This window comes from Cyprinus carpio, chromosome A23 (assembly GCF_018340385.1).
Source record: "Cyprinus carpio isolate SPL01 chromosome A23, ASM1834038v1, whole genome shotgun sequence".
NCBI classification, from domain to species: domain Eukaryota; kingdom Metazoa; phylum Chordata; class Actinopteri; order Cypriniformes; family Cyprinidae; genus Cyprinus; species Cyprinus carpio.
Window position 1 is genome coordinate 9995301 of NC_056594.1, and position 23016 is coordinate 10018316.

At 37.4% G+C, this 23016-nt stretch overlaps 1 protein-coding gene across 1 annotated transcript in view; it reads right to left on the reverse strand.

Moving 5' to 3' along the window:
- Window positions 1-395: 395 nt before the first annotated feature.
- The window catches only part of dnah12 (dynein, axonemal, heavy chain 12), a 28886-nt gene continuing 6265 nt past the window's right edge, over window positions 396-23016 (reverse strand). Inside the window, exons 19-74 of the mRNA XM_042712990.1 lie at window positions 22730-22930; window positions 22270-22464; window positions 22006-22127; window positions 21006-21288; window positions 20806-20925; window positions 20566-20722; window positions 20224-20396; window positions 19887-20039; window positions 19440-19679; window positions 19092-19337; window positions 18877-18996; window positions 18675-18784; window positions 18145-18328; window positions 17915-18055; window positions 17709-17792; window positions 17397-17585; window positions 17159-17278; window positions 16886-17074; window positions 16650-16801; window positions 16165-16303; window positions 15879-16045; window positions 15513-15768; window positions 14878-15177; window positions 14401-14579; window positions 13466-13658; window positions 12923-13084; window positions 12606-12800; window positions 12302-12435; window positions 11954-12116; window positions 11725-11805; window positions 11384-11560; window positions 10929-11060; window positions 10753-10842; window positions 10528-10668; window positions 9885-10126; window positions 9641-9788; window positions 9408-9553; window positions 9073-9287; window positions 8772-8964; window positions 8126-8318; window positions 7858-8030; window positions 7625-7765; window positions 7328-7486; window positions 7073-7217; window positions 6801-6951; window positions 5398-5651; window positions 5171-5311; window positions 4944-5081; window positions 2768-3001; window positions 2484-2672; window positions 2287-2390; window positions 1999-2203; window positions 1426-1563; window positions 1239-1330; window positions 1078-1145; window positions 396-977 (exon numbers count right to left, since the gene is read on the reverse strand). Coding sequence (XP_042568924.1) covers window positions 784-977; window positions 1078-1145; window positions 1239-1330; window positions 1426-1563; window positions 1999-2203; window positions 2287-2390; window positions 2484-2672; window positions 2768-3001; window positions 4944-5081; window positions 5171-5311; window positions 5398-5651; window positions 6801-6951; window positions 7073-7217; window positions 7328-7486; window positions 7625-7765; window positions 7858-8030; window positions 8126-8318; window positions 8772-8964; window positions 9073-9287; window positions 9408-9553; window positions 9641-9788; window positions 9885-10126; window positions 10528-10668; window positions 10753-10842; window positions 10929-11060; window positions 11384-11560; window positions 11725-11805; window positions 11954-12116; window positions 12302-12435; window positions 12606-12800; window positions 12923-13084; window positions 13466-13658; window positions 14401-14579; window positions 14878-15177; window positions 15513-15768; window positions 15879-16045; window positions 16165-16303; window positions 16650-16801; window positions 16886-17074; window positions 17159-17278; window positions 17397-17585; window positions 17709-17792; window positions 17915-18055; window positions 18145-18328; window positions 18675-18784; window positions 18877-18996; window positions 19092-19337; window positions 19440-19679; window positions 19887-20039; window positions 20224-20396; window positions 20566-20722; window positions 20806-20925; window positions 21006-21288; window positions 22006-22127; window positions 22270-22464; window positions 22730-22930 — 9351 coding nt within the window. The 3' untranslated portion in view covers window positions 396-783. The remainder of the gene's footprint in view (window positions 978-1077; window positions 1146-1238; window positions 1331-1425; window positions 1564-1998; window positions 2204-2286; window positions 2391-2483; window positions 2673-2767; window positions 3002-4943; window positions 5082-5170; window positions 5312-5397; window positions 5652-6800; window positions 6952-7072; window positions 7218-7327; window positions 7487-7624; window positions 7766-7857; window positions 8031-8125; window positions 8319-8771; window positions 8965-9072; window positions 9288-9407; window positions 9554-9640; window positions 9789-9884; window positions 10127-10527; window positions 10669-10752; window positions 10843-10928; window positions 11061-11383; window positions 11561-11724; window positions 11806-11953; window positions 12117-12301; window positions 12436-12605; window positions 12801-12922; window positions 13085-13465; window positions 13659-14400; window positions 14580-14877; window positions 15178-15512; window positions 15769-15878; window positions 16046-16164; window positions 16304-16649; window positions 16802-16885; window positions 17075-17158; window positions 17279-17396; window positions 17586-17708; window positions 17793-17914; window positions 18056-18144; window positions 18329-18674; window positions 18785-18876; window positions 18997-19091; window positions 19338-19439; window positions 19680-19886; window positions 20040-20223; window positions 20397-20565; window positions 20723-20805; window positions 20926-21005; window positions 21289-22005; window positions 22128-22269; window positions 22465-22729; window positions 22931-23016) is intronic.

The window sequence follows — 23016 nt, forward strand, 5'->3', positions numbered from 1 at the left end:
GACCCGAGAGTTAATGTTCTTAGCATTTGTGTTCTTAGGAGCACTTGCAATGAGCCATGCTTTCTCTTGTATTCAAATGTCTGTTTGAATTAAACTGTCTTGAAATTCACAGTGGACAGTATAAAACAGGTACTCTACACACAGGAAACTGTGCATTGATTAAATAAAGCAATCCCAGTAGAGACACACATTAACTGATGTATGAATTATTAAATCACAATGGAAAAAACATAAGAACATTCCTTTAATTAAAAAGCAAGAATTTAATATATTCCCAATCTTTTTTTTCTACTGATCTGTTTTTACAAAAAGTCTTATAATTATGCATTAAATATATCCTAATTAATGTTATTAAAATATCCTTATGAAAGCTGCATTTATTTAAAATAGTCACAGCAGATTTGAGTGGTGAAAAAATACTCTTTAATGCAATGTGTCCATTACGTTTCAGTTATGGAAAGTAGACTACAACAAATATATTAATATTACTTGACTGAAAGTGATCTGTAGATCAACTTCTATACTGAAAAATATTTTTCACCTGTCTGGAGCTTCTGTAAAAAAAAATCAGATTAGATATTCTGGAGGTACTTAATGCTTTACCACTATCACACATGCTGAATCGATCATCAGTTGTCACAAATAAAAAACACAATGACATTTAAAGAGAACAGTCATATAGAATTATGATGGTGTTTGTCAAAAGATATAAAAAATCAATTGCAGAGATATTATTTTTAATGAAGACAGTGGAAAACATACAGTAAATAAAGGACTTTGGTGTCAATCATCTAGCTGACAGAGTAAAGCCACGCCTCGCTTGATCCAGTGCTGAGGACGCTTGCTGGTAGGAAGCATCATGCTGATGACAAAGTTGGTTGAATGGCCAGTGGTGGACAGTGTACCTTTACGCTCACTAGTCTTGTAGAGGGGACACACATAGATGCTGTGGGGCTGTTCCATGCTCCTCTTGTCCGCTAAAGACAGATTTGGAGAGGTTGCTGAGCAAACTACAAACACATTAAGTGATAAATATGGATGTAATAAATAATCATGACATAACATTTAGAATCCTACTTGGTTTGATCCAGATGATAGGGACTGCATCAAATAAAACTTTGGGATACTGTTCAGCCAATACTCCACTGCAAGGAAGAACATATTTAAAGACAAAAAATAATAGCTTAGAAATGATTATATTATTTCCAGTGTCTTCCTGCTGTGGAAGGTACTCTTGCCTTTTTCTATCCCACCGAGCTCCATCCAGGAAAAGGCCATAAATGTAGACTCCATCTTCAGGAGATGAGTCGGAGGTGTCAAATGGCAGAACCTAAAGAAATAAAGAACAAATTGTAGCTCTCAAATCATCTCTTTTTTATCTAATGAAAGTACTTTCAGCCTTGGAACCGCTGCAGCAGAGGATACCTCATAATTAAAGCCAAGCAGGTCAATGGGGATGGAGTACTTCCTGGCGTAATTCTGCAAGGCACCTGTTATGAAAGCTTGAGTGAAGAAAAATCCAGATAACCAGAATACATTGGGCTTCTGCGTGTCATACCACTCCTGGAAAAGAATATGACACAGAGAGACAAAAATTAATTAAAATATATTGTCATTTATTCCTGTAATGGCATAGCTGAATCTTCAGTGTCACACAATCCTTCAGAAATCATTCTACTATGCTAATTTGATGTTCAAGTTGTGCTTCTTAATATTTTTGTGGAAACTGTGATACATTTTGTTTTCAGAATTCTTTTATAAATAGAAAGGTCAAAAGAGCAGCATTTATTTGAAATATTAATATTTTTGTAACGTTATAAATGTATTTACTGTCACTTTTGATTAATGCATCCTTGCTGAATAAAAAGTATTCATGTCTTTCAAAAAAACCATAACATGCATTGAAAATATGCATTGCATTTAAAAAATGCACAATAAAATAATTTTCACTAGCTGTTTGATACTTTTGGACCCCATTGACTGTGCATGATCACTGACCTGCAGAAATTTGAGTCTGGCTAGGAAGTCATTGACATAGCTGCCCAGTGGCTTGAGACTAGGATAGGAGCATTTGGCCCACTTTTCTGGCACTTTCCCCACCAGCAGACTGCCAGCTATAGCTTCCAGCTCTGCATCCATCACCACCAGCCCCTTAATGGCCTTTATCAGGTTCTGCAGACTCACTCGTATAGTACTGCTCAAACTAAAAGAGGAAAGTACACAAACATCATATGTGGAATTGTTTCTGTAGACATTTTGGATCTAAAATGAGCTCTGAGGACTCACTTGTTGTACCGTTGCATCTCCTGCACGAGCACTGTATTCATGCTCTCCTCATAGCACACAGGAAACTTGACAAGGGCAGACTCAATGTCAAAGTCACGTGGAAGCTGCATGGCCAAAATCAGAATGTCAATAAATCACGTATGCAAAATACCCTTTTATCCCAGTAACAATTGATAACCTTATGAATGATGAGTTACTTTAGACAGGATGTCATTTGCAATGTCAAGTAGAGTGGTATCCCCGCCAGAGCCGCCCCCTCCCTTTGAGCCACCACCCTGGGTCAGGATGAGGGAATCAAATAGTAGTTTTGTCTGTTGAAGGTCTTTGGAGATGTCTACATTCTCATGCATGCCAAACACCTCGGGATGCTGGGTAGAAGGTAGGTTCTATGGAGCAAATGCAGTGCATTGTATTGAGTTGTTTCATCAGTTTGAATTCAGTCCGTGGTTAGCAGCTACTGTATCATTACATAAATCCATACCTTGATAAACTCCACATAGTCTTCATAGATGGACTTTGGAGGTGCGTGATAATTGCCACTGGGGGAGAAGGAGTAGCGTGGGTGGTCAATAATGTCTTTATTGTAGAAGTCAGCGAGGACTGTCATGAGGAGGCGGCGGTCCCAGTCATCTGTTACACGCCCTCCATAGTTACACTCTCCAGTCAGATATGTGATGGCCTCAAAGGGAACCTCCTCATACTCATTCACAAAGAGCTGGGCAACAAAAAGAGAGAAAGATAATAACATTAATTTTTCCAATCTTGGTTTAATAGATTTCAACTTTAATTTTGTTATTATATTAAGGTCGCATTTAATCTGTTTAGGATACTTCTATCATGCCTTCATCATTTATTTGTGCTACAGATTTTATTGTTTAACCCCTGTCCCAGAGCCACAACTTCTTTTTAACACTATGATGATATGAACAAAGAATTAAATAAGCATAAACAATTACAATATGTTTTGTGTAAAAATGATTCACACTACCATTCTGTCACAACCACCAGGTGGAGTGCCCTTGATAACCACCAGAGGGCACTCCATCCCATGACTCTGTCACTCAGTCTTGGACTTCATTTCCCATAATCCTTTGCCAAGACTCATCAGCACTTATTGTCTGCACCTGTTTCCCCTTAACCCTGTCTGCTCACCCTATATATAGCCTGGTTCATTCAGTCACTCATTGTGAAGGCCTCTGTCATAAACGGCTCAGAGACACGAAGGCTGAATAAATGGGTAGAATAAATCACAATTGTCAATTACCCTCTGGATGAACATTGTGTTTGGATCCTCAGCCTTCGTGTCTCAGAGCACTACATGACACACTCAAAAGTTTGGGGTCGGTAAGATTTTTTTCTTAATGAAATTAAAGGGTTAGTTCACCCAGAAATGAAAATTAGGCTGTGTTATACTCACCCCCAAGGCATCCTAGGTGTATATGTCTTTCTTCTTTCAGACAAATCCAGTAGGAGTTATATTAAAAATTGTCTTTGATTTTTCAAGTTGTTTCATGGCACTCAACGGGTGTTCCATTCCTTCAGTCCAAAAGACATTAAATAAAAAGCGCCCGTTTTTGTAAGAAAAATATCCATATTCAAAAAATTACTTTAATCTAGCTTGCGCTCACTGTTGTAAATTAAGCAGTTCCGGGGGAATTAGGTATGAAGTCACCTTTGCGCATGCGCTGCTTAGAAGTGACGCACGTGGAAATGTAGCGGAGAGATCAAAACAAAACAACTGTCACCAATTAGAAGTACAAAATGAGGATTTGTAAAGAAGAATGTTAAAGGATTTCAATATAAGCCAAGAGGAGACTTGTTTTCCCTTGCTAAAGTGAGGAAACTTTGCTTCTTTTGATCCTGTAAACAAACGTTGATTTTCACGAGACTCACTGGCGCATGCACAACACTGACCTCCATATGTCATGCTCCCAGAACTGCTTAGTTTACAACAGTGAGCGCAAGCTAGATTAAAGTGATTATTACGTTTTGAATATAGATATTTTTCGTACAAAAATGCATCGATTCGCTATAGGAGGCTTTTGTTCAACTGTAACTCTAACAGAAACTTTCTAAAAACGAGTGCCATGAATCAGCTTGAAAGATCAAAGACAATTTTTTATGTAATTCTGACTGGATTTGTCTAAAAGAAGGAAGTCATATACATCTAGGATGCCTCGGGGGTGAGTAAAATGCAGCCTAATTTTCATTTTTGGGTGAACTAACCCTTACTTAAAATACTTTTATTCAGTTACAGCAATTAATTCAATTGATCATGAGTGACAGTAAAGACATGTATTATTGAATTAATGCTGTTCTTTTTAACAAATGCCATGTCTCTGTATCACTTTCCACAAAAAATAGTAAGCAGCACAACCATTTTCAACACTGATAATAAGAAATGTTTCTTGAGCAGCAAAACCATATATTAGAATGATTTAAATTACGACTATCCCTGTTCTAATAGGATTTGCACAACAAAAGTATTTCTAAAGTTGGAAAAACTTGAAATATGAGAGATTTAATTGTATTTACTAGGATTCTTAAAATGCTAGTTATGAAATTAGCCTTAGAAAAAGATCAAGGAGTCTGCCATTTAAATCATTTAGAAATGTAATTTTAATTATGACACTGTGGTGAAAATTCAAGTGTTTTACCTGCAGTTGTCTGATACTAATGCGCAAATCTGACTCGTTAAATCCATAAGGAATGTTCCATCCCAATGGCCCAAACTTTTTTCTCTCCTGGACAAGAGCATGGAAGAAGCAAACTCCATACAGGAGCTTCTCCCAGACCTATAAAACAGTAGTCAGTAATAAAATACCCTTATATCTGAAACATGAGGAAGAGTCAACATAAGACCGGAGACAGTCACTTTACTCACTAGCTCTTTGTTAGGACAGGCTGCAAAGAACTCTGGGTCAGAGATGGGATCTGACAGATACGACTGCAACAGGTTTAACCTCAATCCAGTAGGAGGCTCATTGGTCATCTTCACTCCATTCTGCAAGATGGTCACTGGAAACTGACAGAAAAAAACCCTCACAAACTGAATGAGGAAAAAGACAATCGTCTATTAAGGGATGCACAATATAAGTGACCCATGGGTACCATTGGTGATGGGTAGCTGGTGAGCCAAAGACGGAAATTTGGGTGGCATGTGTCAGGGGTGAGGTCCTCACAGATCTTCTCCAGAGTGGACATCCAGGACACAGCCAGGTGGCAGTTTTGCAAGCACACCCAAGTGCCCTCTTTCATAGCCGAGCGGATCAACTTCACTGCTATGGGACCCTGGCCTTGTCCCAGAGAGATGGATTTAAACTGGGAGCCACCCATGTTCTTATCATTGGCAAATTTCAGCAGACCTAAAAAGAAGAAAAAATTTGACTTGAATGTCAGCTTGACAGGTTTTACACTTAAAGAAACTGATGATATACACTCCCACCAGGGGTCGCCAAACCTAGTTGACATAAGTTGAAGAAACTGATTTCATACATATCCTGCATTCTCTCTGTGCTATTTTCTAACTGTCTGTTAAATATGCGTCATACAGGTGTTTTTGGTCATGTCTGTTCAATAGCCCCTTTCACACAGTAATGTCAGTAAATTGCCGTAAAATTACTAGAACGACTTTACCGGTAAACACAAAAATGTGCTGTTCACACATGCAAGGACGTTCCGTCTTTTTTTTTTGGTAAAGTACCATTCACACATCAGTTTCAAAATACTGGTAAATTCTGTGACATCATTAACTGGAAATGACTTCTAAACGGCTGCACCACGTGTTGTGTTTTAAATATGGAGGGGTACATTTTTACCAGTTTAATTTACCAGTAAAGACTGCATGTGTGAAAGGGGCTAATTTCTGCTCCATTACTTTATGGAGATCATGTGGCCAATTGAATAAAACATACTTTTTCTAGGCAATCACCTTATTATCAGATGTGCTCAGTTGCAGAATAAAATAAAAGCCCAATCAAAACATAAAATTAGTAAAGGCTGGAATACACCACACAACTTTTGCCCAGACTTCCACATGTCAGAACAAGCTTGCAGATTTTAGGCAGTTGGAGCTGACAAATTTCACAGAAAAAAGGAGTGTATGATGGGCACACATTCTGACTTTTTAGCTTGAGATTATGATTTTATCTAGTCAGAGGATATTATCAGGCATGTCTGATATTTTGAGACCATTTTAGAACACATTGTTTTCTTCTGTCATTTGTCTCCTAGCAACAGGCAGCATGTTTCTGCATGAGTTTGTTGCATTCGGAATTACTTAAAAGTCTGGCAGCGTGTGATCCTCAGTCGTTTAGTGTATGATGCCCAGTTTTTCTCTGTAACCATTTATAAAGTCAGCAAATGTATGACCTGTGTTACAAAATCATTTCAGATTTAAAAAGTTGTGTAGCGTTTTCCGACCTGGAGTATTTACCCTGAACATAATTCATAAAAAATAAGTGCACCCTAAATAAGAGAAATGTCCTATTTAACTGGAGTAATAAAGCACTTACTAGCCATAGGATCTGCTCCAGGAGAAAGTACAAACACCAGAGGAATGGTGCAATTGGAGTCAATGTAGCTCTTACTGAGGTCAAATGGAGGTGGTTCAACAAATCTCTTTCCCAGTTTGTCAGTCACAAATTTGCTGATTGCTAGATCAATCTTTGAAGAAAGGATAAAGTGAAATTAAAATAACTCGGAAAAAAACTGAGTGATGTGCTGCTTTTATTACTTTTTAATGGACTATAATAAGAACAGAATTTTAAACTCAATGAGAACTCACTTTATCAGGTCTAAGGCATCGGTAAATGATCATTTTTTGAAGTTCATTGAGTTTATCACACCAGGGTTTGGGCAAAGCTGTGTTGTATGGCTCCTTGCTGTCATAAATTGGCAGGAAACTCTCAGGACTCTTAATGAAGCTCTCCCTATATTTAGTTAAAAGAATGTGTCAGTATCAGCTGCAGAAGAATTGATAAACGTAACATGCAAATGTAACATTTTAGTCATTTCAGAAGGCATAGCAGAGACTTCATACTTGAGGCCCTGAAGGGCAGGAAGATCACTGGCCCGGCAGATCTCATCCCAGCTCTTGTCAGGCAGCCAGTTTGGATCAGGGTTGGGGACGTTGTTCTGCAGACCCACACCTCCAGTGAGTAGGAACATAAATTCAGAGTACTCAATCTCCTTCTTAGCCTTAGAAAGATCAAATTTAGTGCACAGATTCAATTAAGACCATATATACTTGGACGTATATTTCATCATGTCTCTTTGAAATCTGACAGTGTTGCTTTTATCTAGTAATGTTCAGGACTGTATTAAAGTTTGAACTTACAGCAGTAGGTTAGAACAGAGCAGGAACGAGAAGAGGAGTTTGTCCTTCTCAAAGAGTGAACGGCAAACATTGCAGTACAGGTTATAGGTGAAATGATCAATCAGGTATCTGAGTCTCTTCTCTAGATTCTTTGATTTATTGCTGTGGAATCCATATGCACAATTAAAAAAAATATATGACAAATTAAAATGACTGATGCAGAATTTTTAAACTCATGTGCAGTTATTCCTCACCTGTCATGTATGGAGCTGACATAGAGGTTGACAAACCAGTTGAGAGAGTATTGATACATGGGGTCGATGTTGGCCAGGTCTGCGATACTGAAGAAGAGGATGGAGGAGTGCTTAGCAATGGCTCTGTAGCCCTCCCTCGACTCAGCTATTTCAATCTCAGTCTTCTCTGCAATCTGAAAGTTCACAGAAAGGCACAGCGGTCAAACCAGAAACTATCATAGCGTTAATAAAAGAATTTCATCTAAACCAGCTCTTTAATGCACTACACCTGCTGTTTCTTAGTAATCTCATTAGACATGATCTTGGCAGCATCTAGTATCTGGATGGCACTCTCATCTTCCAGGATGTTCCCCTCTGAGGACTGTAGAGTTTCCAGAATTTGGTCCTCGATCTCCTTAAGCTGCTTCTTATTGGCTGCAGACTGAAGAATCAGGGCATTTCTTTCCTCTTCTAATTCAGGCCTGGGGGAAAACAGTAGAGAAATACTGTATCATACAGGGACATTAATTCTAAATCATATTTCACAGGAAATCAAAGGACACAAAAAAAAAGAAACTATGTTTTGCACTAATAAATGTTTTGTTATATTTAGTACAATTAAGATTTTTTGTATTATTTTCCATGTATGATTGTATTACTTTCCATGGTATATACATTCTATACAAATAAGATAATGCATTACAGTAATAATGCATTCCTAATTAATGTTGTTCAGTTGCTTTGACACAATCTGTTTTGTATAAAGCGCTATATAAATAAAGGTGACTTGACTTGACTTGACTATTTAAAATTGAGGGGAAATATGCTTATTTGTCATGAAAATATGACAAAAAAAAACAACCAACCAAAACAACCAAATAAATAAATTTAATTATGTATGCATGTATATAAATTATATAGATTTTTTAAATCACCTCTCTTTTGCTACCACAATGCCAAGTAACTGGTCTTCAAGGCCCTCTGGTGTAATCATGAAGTTAAGCAGACACACTTTGGTAGCAAGCTCAGGCAGGTAATGAGGGTTCCTTAGCTTTGTAGTGATGTAAAAGCGGAAGTCAGTTGAGTACTCAATCACACTTTCGCCCAGTCTGATACAGTCCACACCCCCTACAAAAAGAAAGCATGAATTTTCAACCCCTCTTTGAGAGTCAAATTAATCATGTAATCAAAATCAACTTAAAACAATATCTTATTTAACAGAGTTAAGTAAAACACTTTGTTTGAAAACTTGTTTGAGCAGCAGCGGCTCTAAGGAGGCGTCGAGTTCCTCTCCTACATTCTCCAGCAGCAGTGGTGTACCAAACTGGATGCAGTTCTCAAGTGTTCTCATGTAGTCAGCATCAGTTAGCTTGATCACATTCAAGTTATGCTCTCGTTCTGAGTTTTTCACCCATTTGTTGGCCTGGCCCTGCGGATCTATCATTAACGGCCTGGCAAAGACAAAAAACGGGTGGTAAAACAAAACATGTTGGTTCTGAAATCAGAAGAAAAGACTTGTCATTATTTGTAAACACAAGATTTCATAAGGATTTGGCTTTGTTGAGCCATACCATCTTCTGGAGTTGCTCACTATAACACCATTATCAATGGAAAAGCTGTCGGTGGGAAGGCCAGCAATATTCCAGGCCCTGATCTTGATTGGATCTCCAAGTGTCTTACTTAGAGAGAAGTCATCAGAGGATGGGATCTTCTTGGACTGAGTAGAACGGAAACATTGAATAAATGACACTAAATATTAATTTGCAAACAAGACTAGTCTTTACTGAGAGAAGCAGTACAGTACCTTGCAGAGCTTGGCCCACATTTTAGTACAGTCATGGCGGAAGCTGGCAGTGAAAGCTCCCAGGTAAGCAATAACACCAGCAGATATAAGCACATCACCTGTCAAGTTATCATATGTGCACTGAAGGTCATTGGCTGCCTTTGACCACCTATGTAGAAATACAGGAACACATACTCTGTTGGCTCAAATCTAGGATTCAACTGACTGCATAGATTTCTAAGATTTGGTTGTAGTTTATTGAAACCTGGATTTTTCTCCTCCTAAACCTCCAATTAGCTTCTCGGCTCTCTCAAGCTTGCGAGCACAGAGGTCCACCTGGAACTCCAGCTGAGCTTTCTCTTCAGTCTTTTCCTCCAAAGTCTTCTGCAATGAGGCCAGACGATCTTCCACCTCCTTTAGCTCCGCCCTCTTCTGGTTTAGCAGGGCCATGGTGGTGGCTAGGGATTCCTGGGCTACAATAAGGTTGGCTTTCTTAGGTGCCACCACCTGAAAGAGAAAACAATTTAAATCCAATCAAGTGGTATGAAACAACAAAAAATTATGCATATATTTCATGTAATATCATATAACAAAATTATATATATATATATATATATATATACCCCATATATAGTATATATATATATATATATATATATACTGTATATATACATAAACCCCAGTAGTATATATACTGTATATTTATACTGAAATACTGTATATTTCCTTATATTTAAAGAAATAAAATGAATATATATAATAATATAATGAATGAAAAACAACATAAAACATAAAGTCTGGTTGAGAAGAGAAGATAATGAAGAAAATATGTAATGTAACTATTTATCTTATAATTATTATAGATAATGAAACTACTTGGTGTGAGATACAGATGAGGGTCTGCCTACCTTTGCCACTCTGTCATAAACCTCCATAGCTGTGATCCATTTGCAAAGCCCCTCAGCTGCAGACGAAGCCTTGGCCACTTTGGTGGGGTCAAAGTCAGGGTTGGTCATGTACTCACTACGGATTTTTTGCATCACTTGAGCCTGTCACAAAACAACACCATTAAAATACATCAACCACAGTTTTACAAAACAACCTACTGTACACACCCTACAAAAATGACTTACAGGGATGTTGTCTTTGTCATACTCCTTCAGATCTTTGAGGAAATTCATGTCTCCTAGCAGCTTCTTGCTTGGACCCCAGTAGTCAAGAATCTATTAGAATAGATATCATGCTGTCAGAAAAGAAATAAAAACAAAGAAAGCTCTTGTCATGTGACCTGTCTAGACTCGCTTTTGACCTTCTGTCCGGTTCCAGCAGGGTCATTGATCTTCTCTGGTTTGATGTCCTTCATTACACACACCGCTGCCATCACCAGCTTCACTCCTGATGGAGGGTTCTTCATTGATTTTACAATGGTCACATCAGCTGGCTGAAATCACAAATCAACCAACACCTTTTATGATAATCTATAATTTTATTAACCCCAATATCCAACATTTAAAAATACATGAAAAATGACAGGATTTTATTGATCTTCTTTAAAAATTCTGGGTAGGGTCCAATCTAATCCCCTATTCCAAAGCATACTAAATTACATTCTTAAATTAATTTTCATACTGAATTGTCATCCTTGCATGTAGTTAAACATGATTAGCCACCTTCATACAGCACAGTTACCCTCCCCATGTCTGAATATGCTGACTTTCTTACTATATACTGTGTGAAAAGCAGTATGTAAAATATGCTGTTGACCTTGAGTGTGTTCAGGGCAGACAGCGCAGCCTCCAGTGCAGGGATTGCCTCAGCCAAGTCACTCTCACACTCATTCTTCAAAGCCTGAGCTTCATTTGCTTTTAGAGTAGCTGTTTCTTCATCCACACGGACAAGTTTGCTCTTCGCCTCAACCTCCACTGACTCAACCTCTATCACCTGCAGAAGAGAAACATGTACAGTAGCTAACAAACGTGGGCCAACTATTATGAAAATTAAGATACTACTATAGGAACAACAGAAACACTGTAAATCACTTCATTGGTACTACAAAATGAACAAATTATTTTTTGCTTTCAGCAAAAGTACTGTAAGTTTCTTACTTTCATTATTTTGGTGTTGTCAATCTTAGCCTGTTCTAATTTAGGCTGCAGGTCCACCAGCTCCTTCTTCATTTCACTCACCTAGAACAGCATAAATGCATTAAAATATGATTAAAAAGGTTATGAGGTTACAAAAAAAGGCTGATTTTTGTATTATATGCATTACTGTATGGATTTAAAAGATATGTTTATCTGCTACTTTTTCTCTACATTATTCCCAACACATTACCTGAGACTCTGCAAAAGCCAGTTTGTCCAATCCATTTGTATATCTGTTTTTAGCAGTCATAACAGTGTCTCGTTTTTGAGTGAGAAGAAGTCTGAAGGCAGCTATGAGCTCCAAGTAGGAAGTAGGAGTCACATAGTTATGGCGGCCCAGCTCTGACAAAAACCTGCAAAGATTACATAATTTCATTTAATTGTGATAACTTTACTGTTTGACACTGTAAGGTGCCTGTGTTCTACAAGCCACAAGTAAAATAAATTGTTGGGTCATCGTTTACTCACCTATTTTCAGTCAATTTCGTAGGAACTGCCCCTTTAACAGATCATACTAGCTTTGATATAAACATCATACCTGTGAGACAGATCAATAGCAGAAGTGTGGAAGGTCTTGCAGATTGGCACAATTTCCTGTCGCTCAAGATCACTCAGCTCCAGTGTCTCCAAGAACTTATTAGCCACTCGCTCCAAAGCCTCTTCGGGCCATGGCTGGGGAGATCAGAAACTAAACTGTAACTTCACTTTCAGACAAGGTGTATATTCAAAACTGGTTAAATTGGTCATAATAGAATAAGTTAATTTAAAAAACTGTCTCTTAGTTTCTCCAAACATAATTAGTAAATGCTTAACCATCTCTTCCCTGTCCTAGCCAACCTCACCTGAAACCAATCTATGGTGCAGCAGTTAATGAGGGAAGGGAACTGTCTGAGGCGGTTTCGGAAGGCATCTCCTATCGGGCTAAAGGCTACTACTATATGTAGGTTCTCTCGGCAGCGTGTCACAAAATATGCAAACAAAGCCAGAGGGCTGAATTCCAAATTTTTATTCCCAGCTTGAGCAATGGGGCGTACAGCCTGAAGAGGATACAGAGAAAAACACACCAAAAAATAAAATATTCTTACAATATTCTTACAATACAATGCATCAATAAAGAGTTACATATATGATACATGCATTTATTCTGTCAGTATCTTACCTCCATAATTTCTTGCTTTTCATCCACAGCAAAGATGTTTGGCACCTCTCCTGTGTTTAAAATGCTGTCCACATCTTCTAAAAATGCTTCATCCTTTATCTGAGCATCAGTGAGCAGGAACACCATTTTCTGGCCTTTTACTCCGGCATTCTTCATCAGGCGCTAGACAACACAAAATCCATTAGTGGGCACATTTGCCTTCTAAATATAGTCTTCATGTATCTCTTTTCCATATGACAGCTCAAAGTGACCAGGGGCTGTCAAGCTCCAAAAATATTGTAATGTATTCTAGACATATTACACACAAGTAGTATTCATTACTTTTATTGTGCTTTAATGGTGTTTATGTATCTTGACAGCCCCCGGTCACAACAATTTGTTGCATGAAAAAGAGCTGCGTGATGATTCATTAAAACAAAAACAAAAAATTTTAAATGTTATAATTAAAATTAATTTTAATTATAACATGCCTTCAGATCATCTCTCCATTCATTAAAACAATACCTCATATAAACCCCACACTCAATTTTAATTATAACATGCCTTCAGATCATCTCTCCATTCATTCATGCCATAGCTTTTGGAGATCTCAGGCTGGAACAAAGTCATATTAGCCATAAAAGTGGCAAGCCTGGTGATAGACTGACGGCCACTGCCTCCAACTCCAACCAACAAAGCATTCCCTCCAGGCTGTTTTAACACACGGCTGATCCTGGACAGGTGTTCCAGGACATAACTATACAAATGAACGAGGGAGACAATCAATCAAATATGTCATTCAATTCTTCTGTTCTCTTAAAAGTTTTGTCAAAGACTATAGTATACCCAAGACGTGTCACTTGTGTAGTTTTGAAAGCCTGAATAAGCATTCAAAATAAACATTTAATCAAAAAAAACGTAATTTACAAGACCTCATTTGTCAGATTTCATTCCGCTGATAGATTAGATTTCAATTGTAAGCTTCACGAACAGTTTAGGAGAATTTGATGTTTCCTCATTCAAAGAGATAGGAGCTGCACTTGCATGCCCGAGAGGCATTTCAAAGATGGCCGCAGAGTGAAATGATTTGCCTTAAAAGGACTTTGGTTTTGTTCACCCAAACATAAAAATTATGTTACTGTTTACTCACTCTCATATCTTTCCAAACCTGTATGAATTTCTTTCTTCTGTGGAACAAAAAAAAAAAACTTTTAAGAATGTTGGTAGTCAAACAGTTTGGGTTCCTGTTAACCTCCACTCTTTGGACTAAAAATGCAATGGAAGTCAATGAGAACCAAAACTGTCTGTTATCAACATTCATCGAAATATCTTCTTTTGTGTTCCACTAAAGAAAGAGAGTCATACAGTTTTGGAATGACATGAGGGTGAGCAAACGATGACAGAATGTTGGGTGAACTATCCTTTTAAGACAATGCCTATTGGACAATCACGGTATGTGGCTTAATGCACTAAAGTGTATACAGCTTTTTAAAAGTTACCGGAATATGACCAAGTTCATGCGGTTCTTGTGGGTTTGGTTGTACTCCTCCAGACAGGCTTCTACCACCTCACCAAAGCGCTCCATAGAGGAAACCTCTGCATACAACCTCTCACTTTCATCTACGTCAGGGGTCATATAATCGCCAAATAACAAGTTCCGCAAGTTCTCCTCACAAAGCTGAGGAAAAACAATACAAAAAAAAAACCAACCATTTTGGTTTCACATGATCAAAAATGACTTCATATTCATCTTTGGAAAGCAAGGCAGTATTTTTGTCCTGTTAAATTAGTATTTTTCATTAAAATATATCAATTTTGTTAAAACAAGATACATTTATTTTAAAAAACTGCATGAGATATTAAGATAATATATTCTAAATTACATTTTAAGTAAATAATTCAATGAATGAGAAATTCTAAAGAAGCATTGGATGTTTTTTTTTTTTTTTTTTTTTTTTTTTTTTTTTTTTACGTACAGGTTTGTTGCCATCCTTAAGATGTTCAAAGACTGTGTCAAAGTTCTCCATGAAGTGCTGCTTCACAATATTGCTTATGAGTGAGAAGAGCCAGGCTCGGTCCTGGTCATCCACAAGGCGATCATAGAAGACGCGGTACAATTCATGTACGAAAAGCCGGATCATTGTTCGCTTGTTTGCAAGTGATTCCTTCTTCAGTAGCAGGCAGCCCTGCACCACTCGTGAGAAATCCCGTAGGTTGAAAGTGTAATGAGACTTAGCTGGGGTGGGAAGGAGATTTTCTATAGCCTTTTTATAAACCTATTTCACACAGAACACAGAATTAGATGATGTAAAATAAAACAGACAAAAAATAAATAATGGAATTATATATACACTATACCAAAAAGTTTAGGGTAAGTAAGCTTTTGCTTTTTTAAAAGAAAGAAATTAAAGTATCACAAAATTACTGTTTTTACCCTATATACCAAAAAATAAAACACTTAAACTTGAGAATAAAGCACTATTAATGTCCATTAAATAAATGTCGTCTTTGTGAGAATAAAGCACTATTAATGTCAATTTAAAGAAAAACCTTTCCAACCCCAAACTTTTGAACGGTAGTGTATATATACTGTATCTATCACACGGCTTACCTCAAGTGTTGCAGTGACTATCTGATTGCCTATCGTGAAGCAATCAGGTGGGAAGTCATTGGTCCGGAGGTAAAAGGTCACAACATTAGAAAAAATGCGCACCATGGTCTCATCACTGAATGAATTGATGCTGCAGATGTTAAAATGGCGTAGAAAACGAGGAGTCACTGCATTCCTCCCACCACCAGGGGGACCCATGGCAGAGATCAGTTGCAGGTCCGTAAGGGTGATTTTTGAGGTATCCTTAAGGTCATACCTACAACATAAGGACTCTGTTAGAGCATACAAGTTCTATAAGCTCAGCTCTACAACAACACATAAGAGCAAAGAGTAAAAAGTCTAGGACAGATAAGAGTTTTCATTTACCAGTTCCCATGGTCAAAATACTGACGAAGCAGCTCAATTGGAGGTTGTGCACCAAATACCTCTTTTGCTGGCATATTCATGTCATCCACAAAAATGATGCATTTCTTTCCCATGGGAGGTCCATACACTCCCTTTCGCCTCTTGTCTAGTCTAGACATAATAATGTTCTAGAGGATAGAGAGATAGCTTGTGTTATCGAAAAATACTACTGAAAAATTCAATGGATTCATTGAAAAAATTAACAATACATTGACAAATGGTGATTGGGTAGTATCCTGGTGGTTACCTGAGTCTGATTGGCACTGGTGCGAGCTGAGAAGTTGACGAAGAACGGAAGGAAGAGGTCTTTGTCGAGATTGTTCATTAGTTTTTCTTTCACATAAACAGACTTCCCTGTGCCTGTGGGGCCGACGAGCAAAAGAGGCCTAAATAGAAGTGAAATTTTTTTTTTTTTTTTTTTACAATTTTGTTTGAATGCAATAACACAAATTAAAATCAATAGTTTAACTATTAAATTTAAAATAATATATGAGTTAATCCAGTGGTTCTAAAACAGGGGGCTTCAGCAAACTTCCAAAGGAGTTGCAGTATGACTTAAAAGTATTTAAATTATAAAATTACTATTAATATATTAAGATAATGCAACTCTAATCTAAATTAAAATGCTTAAAAAACAAAATCAAGATGTAACCTGAAAACCAAAACCATATTTATTTCTCCCCTCAATAACCGCTGGCCTAATGTTTGTCAAGATATTAAAAAAATACTTACATCCCATACTGAATGCAGAGATCCATTAGGTAAGTATATCGCACAGTGTCAATTGTGGGGACAATGATATCCTGTACTTTGGTATTTTTGTCGCCTAGTGGTGCATTTTTGATGGACTCATTCCAGTGGACCCAACGACCCTTTCCTTTGAACTAATTTGAAGTGAAAAGAGTTATTTTTCACAGTTATAGGCCTATCTCTTACATTCTCATACTACTGCACTACTATATACCAACCTCATAACTGTAGTCATAGACAAGACCTTTCTCTTCAAATTGACACTCCCATCTTGACACAGTAGCAGGTATGGGATAGTTTTCTGCCTTTCCTGAGATTATTTCCCTCAAAAACTGATCGAATCGGCCTTGACTATCTGTATCACAGCAACCACCAACAGACCACACCAGGGCAAAGGCAAAAGCTGCCTGCATAGGACAAAATAACTCGTGATTATATATTTAACTGCATTCTGATCCGTTGTATGTTGTACCTTTTAAATGTATAATTACCATGATCCATGTGCGTATGTTTTTGTTCCCTGGATCTTCATTTAAAGGTCCAGTCAGCAGCATCTCAAAGAGTCGTGTGAGAGACACAACAGTATTACTGTTGCTGGTGGGAATGACTTCCTGGAATATTAAACTCAATGTAATTCAATAAGCTCTGGCTGATTTTTCGACCACATCTAAGATCAAAAATAGTTTAACATGGTTATGCTATGTGCAATTAATAATGTAAAACAATTACCCGGCATTGTTTGCGTAATAAAACAAGTGCAGGAGGAAGTAACCATTCAAAGAGCTGCTGCAGTAGTGTGGTATTGTCTTGTGACTGAAGTGGGTCAGGAAGTGTTCTCATCCATGATAGCACCAGAGGAGTCCATCCTAGCTGAGACGGCTCCATGTAGATCATTCCACAACGACTCACTGTGGCTGGCTATTTCAGGAATTAGAAATTGTTAGTATGGTATAGATAATGAAGGCTGAATTGTTTTCGAATATGCTGCATATATGGATAGTACTGAGATTTAATATTAAATATTGAGACAGGTTGACTCACAGAGGCTTGTGACAGATCCATGGCCTCAAAAATCAGACTCATCTGATTGGACATCTGGATAATCTCCCCACTCATGAGGCATAGCTAAAATGAAAAGAAAAAAATTAAATCAGTTACAACAGCCACTATCTCCTCTCTAATACAGAATGCTCCAACAACAGGTTATTTAAATGATATCAAACACTCTTAAAATAATGTTAACTTGCCTTTTTGTTGTCATCCAGCACAGTGTTCATGCTCTCAATCCAAAGCGTGTCTATGGGGCCATCGAACACCACCCATTTCCTGTCTGGGGTCTCACTTGAGGCAAATTCACGAAAGGTGTTTGCCACAATCCCATCTGTCCACTGATAAAACAAAAATGCACAAATTAGAAAAATTCACAAATAAACAAACTGTTGCTTTTTATAATCTGATGCAGAAACCAAGCTCCTACCTCATGGGACACAGGATCAAACTGACCAAACACTTGGCCCATAGTTATAGATTTAGGATTGACAGTTTCATACACAACTTTTTCTTCTTCATTATAGCCCCTCTCATTCATCAGGGTCAAAGTATCAGCAAGAACATGAAGTACTTTGGTTTTTCCAGCAAATGGTTCTCCAACAAGCATGAACCTATGGAATATTTCAACAGAATATTTTATTGTTTGTTCCAACCTTTCTAATGGATGAAAATCCTCTTGTGTGATAGAGTAATAAAAACAAATTACATTAAATACAAAGTTTGTTTTGCTTCATATTGTTACATAATATAATGCAGTATAATATATGTTTTAACTTTACAGCCAGTAGATTGTCATGTAAATGTACATTGATAATGTATTATAATATTATTATAATATTAATGAATACAACATAATATTACATTTCCATTTTGTGTGACATACAACTTAACATAAAGATTTACATTACATTTCACATTAACAGTTTAAGTATTATTGGTGAGGAAATACTAACTTACCCATGACGAACTATCATCATCTCATAAGTTTGAATCATTTTGTCCAGGAAAACCTTTACAGGTTGCACATTGTGTTTTTTGCAGCACTCTTGAGCACATTCCAGGAATACCTAGTGCATATGAACAAGATGTAATGAAAATATTTTATTTATCATTAGAAATCTAAATTAAAACTAAACTAACAGCATTAAGCAAAGGGCACCTTATAATCTGCCACAGGTAGTGAAATCCCTGGAAACAGGTCACTAGTGATTCCATTGAAAAGAGGGATATCATGGGAGAGAAACTTGGGCTCATTTACATCCTTGATGGACCGTAGCAGCTACAGTACCAAGAGAATGAGGATAATGTTTCAGGTTTTAACCAGCTTGTGGTATGAGACACTGTGTTAACTAGACTTCCTTTTGATTTACTTACAAGTATATCCTCATTTTCATCTGGAAATTTGAGTTTGAGGTTCCCAGCAGCCACCAGCACAGCTTTAACGGCTCTCATCCCATAGTCATAGTGGAACTGAGAAGACAACTGCTCAGAGCACAGTCTGTATGTCATCACAATCTTCACTGAGAGAGGCTTCGCATTGAGGAAGCCATAAGAGTACAAGGAGATCTCAGCGATCAGTGCATAGTTAGGCACCATCATGGCCACTGTTCTAAACAAGACCTTGAGTAACATGAAAACAGAACAGTACAGTTAAATCCAAGTTAGATAACCTGATCTTAATTAAACAAGTTACCCATAATACACACACACACAAAAACACACCTTGAGGTTATCAGGGAGTTCAGATCGGCCAGCGTATCCAGGGTTCATGGTGATGGCCACAAAACAGTTGGGGTTGAGGCGTAACTCTGTGCCCTCAAAGTCAAAATACTCAAGTCTCATTTCGATTGCCCTCTGAATACATAGGATCTGCTGAGCTACCACAGACAACACCTCCAACTCAATTCGGTTAAATTCATCAAAGCATGCCCAGGCACCAGAAGACGCCAATCCCTTGAAGAACTAGAAAAGAATATTTCAGGCAAATGTTGACTTAATATAATTTCAGATTTCATGTTATTTGCAGAGCTCATTCAGTAAATGATAGATAAACTGATGATTATAGACTAATGAAATTTGAGTGCAAGCTTCTGAGTTTAAGAAATTCTTTGACGAGTCCTTGATGTAGAATATAATTCCAGCTTTATGTATGAAATGAGACCCTCTCACCTTCCCCATGGCTAGGTAGTCAAGGCCATCTGAGCAGTTAAACACCACACACTGCACAGCAAGGGCTTTGGCCAGATCTTTGGTGGTCTCGGTTTTTCCTGTGCCTGCAGGTCCTTCAGGCGCTCCACCCAAATTCAAGTAAAACGCTCCAATCTTTAAGAGGGCAATAAGCCAGATATCAGAAAAGGGAATAGTTATGCCTCAAAAATAATAAATATGTAGCTGGCATGATTATTGTTTTAGATTTAATTAATAAATTCTGTATTCTCATAGCACAATAGCAAAGCATAACAGATGGCATAATAAAAGCATAAAATATTTTAGTCATTTAATATACCAAAGTTCGGTAGCATCTGTCTGTTAATGGTGTGATGACCAAGCGAGGAGAGTTTCCGAGGTATTCATAAGCATACTTGACATCACAATTTATAATGCGGACACGAACATTGTTGTCAGCCCAATAGTAACGTAGCTGGGCAAGCCACTGGAAATCTGTCTCACTAGAAACTCCTGAAATGGATATTCAAAATTAAAAAGTACAATACTGTAACCACAAATTCAAATAATGAAGTCATATAACAAATATAGTTTTTTAAAATAATTTCTTCACAAGAATGAAAAATGCTTTTAAAATTCATAATATCAAAGCTACCATGCAGATTAATCAAAACAAGAGAACCTTTCTCTATCATCTCCATGACAACATCCCTGGCATGCACATCTATGGTCACTAGGGCCCCCAAAGTGGTGCGTGTCTGCTTTGACAGCTTCCCCCTCACCAGTTCCACGATATCATTCAGCTGATTCTGCAGCTGTTCATAGTAGTTCTTCAGACCCTATGAAATAATTCAGATCAATATCTTAGGTTGACAGATAACAGAATCCAATGGTCCACTAATATTCAGAGTGGTTTCCTTACATTAGCGCCACTCCTGATGGCCTCATGCACCTCCAGTGTCCAGTACATCTGTGAAGTACAGAGGACCACCTGTCCAGGCCACTCACGTACCCACTGACTCCTTTTAGCCTCTGGATAAGCCTGAACACATTTAAGTACAAAAAATTTAATAAAGACCTAAATTTGACAAAAAAAAGTGCAAATGGGAATTTGAGACTCACCAGTCTGGAGCGACTGATCACATCCCTGACGCTTCTCAGCATGATGTCTTCCACCTGCACCAGCCACTTCTCTACAGCTCCTCGTGCTTCAGATGTAGAGATCCACTCGATGAGCTCCACACGCTCACCCTCACTGCTGAACATGGCCTGGATGTCCAGGTTAGGCAGGAAATCCAGCTTGGCGATGCCCTCGAAACATTTCTTTAAGTGAGGCTGCACTCGCATGGGATCTTTGGTTTCTGAGAGAATCTCCAGCATCTCATCATTTGAGAGGAAAAAGAATCTACAGAGAGTGAAAAGGAAATACTGATAAACAATACTGAGGATATATGCCATGGCAGTTTGAAAGTACGGCGCATTGGACTAACTTAAATGTGAAGTGTGCATTGTTCTTATTAAAACGAAGTAAAAGTAAGTTGTTTTCATTAAATGAAATAAAACTGAATTAAAACTGAATATGAAATTGCTTTGGCAAACAACAAAAAAAGGGTTTAAGTTGAAGTACTAAAATTATTCAAACAAAAATAAAATGAAAAATATAATATATATATACATATATATATATATATATATATATACACAGCTAAATATACATTTTTTTCAGGAATAAATAAAAAAAAAAAAAAAAAAAAAAACAAAAATTAAAAACAAAAAAAAAAAATAAATAAATAATAAAAACAAAGTATATAATATAAAAAAAAAAAAAAAATAAATAATAACATAAACTAACTCCTAATGCAAAATCACTGAATGGAATTGCAAAAATAATGACTGTTTCCAAAGATGTTGTCCGCCACTGGTCAAAAAATGTTAGCCCGGTACCAAACTCACATCATTGGTTAAGCCAGTGTTATTGTGCCAGGACTTGTCAGAATGATCAAACAAACAGCATGCTTTTAGTTACAGTTTTCAGTAAAATCTACTTATGAATGGCTTATTTTTTAAATTGAAAAAAATTGCATACTTTAGCTTAAAACAAGCTAAATTGTAAATATATTACCGTGGAAAAAACAATCTTTTCTTTTCAAGGTATGCATTCAAGCCCTTCATAATGTTCTCAAGGAGGATGTAGGACTCTTGCAGTTTTTCAAACAATCCAGGAAGAGAAGTTGCAGCTAAAACCTGTGCAAATGTGAGGATTATTAACATTAGTTTCTTTTAAACATAAAATGAAACCAGTGAATGAGCTTCATGCTAGAAAGTAAGCAAAATGATTTCTAAACCTCCAACTATTTTATTGTTTGTATTTAGTATGTGTCATCACCTTTGGGTCCTTCACACAGTGCAACATGACCTCCTTCCAGTTTTTGTTTACAATTTGGAAGAGACGGCCCTCCTCTGGCATCTGCTTCATTATATCCTCAGAACTGAAGATGGGCTCAAGGTATAGCCACTGATGTTGCACCTTCAGCCACTCATCTATAGTGTCTTGGATTCGGATCAAACGTTCCTCCCAGGCCTGGTTTAAACCAACAAAATTAGCTCTTTCAAAAACATCTCACTATTCCTTGCCCATGATCAAGAAAACTTACAGCTCTTTTAAAAGTTAATTTTTTCTATTTTTCATATTTTAGGGGTTTTTGAAGCAAGTTTATTTTGAAACCGTACGTGGCATTGGTTCACATTTGTGAATAAAACCAAATATATATTTTAATTCTCAAATAACTGATTACTCGTTTTTTTTAATTTTTTATAGGACTACAAAATGACTTCCTCAATCTCACCTTAATTTCTGTCTCGAAAGGCTTGATGAAAGGAGAGCCTCTCATAGTTTGGGTTTTCACTATCTGGTCATCCAGCATGGTTTGAATCTCATCCACCGAGGACAGGATGGACACGCCGGTGTCCCTGTACGGATGATAATGAAATGACACCGTATCCCAAACTTCCAACATATTCTGCATGGCCCTCTCCAGAGCGAATTCCTGAAAGTAAACAGTTTCCAAAAAGACGTGAGGTGTTTTGTCTCTTTATGGCATATGACTGCATACAGGAGCTGCACTATATCATA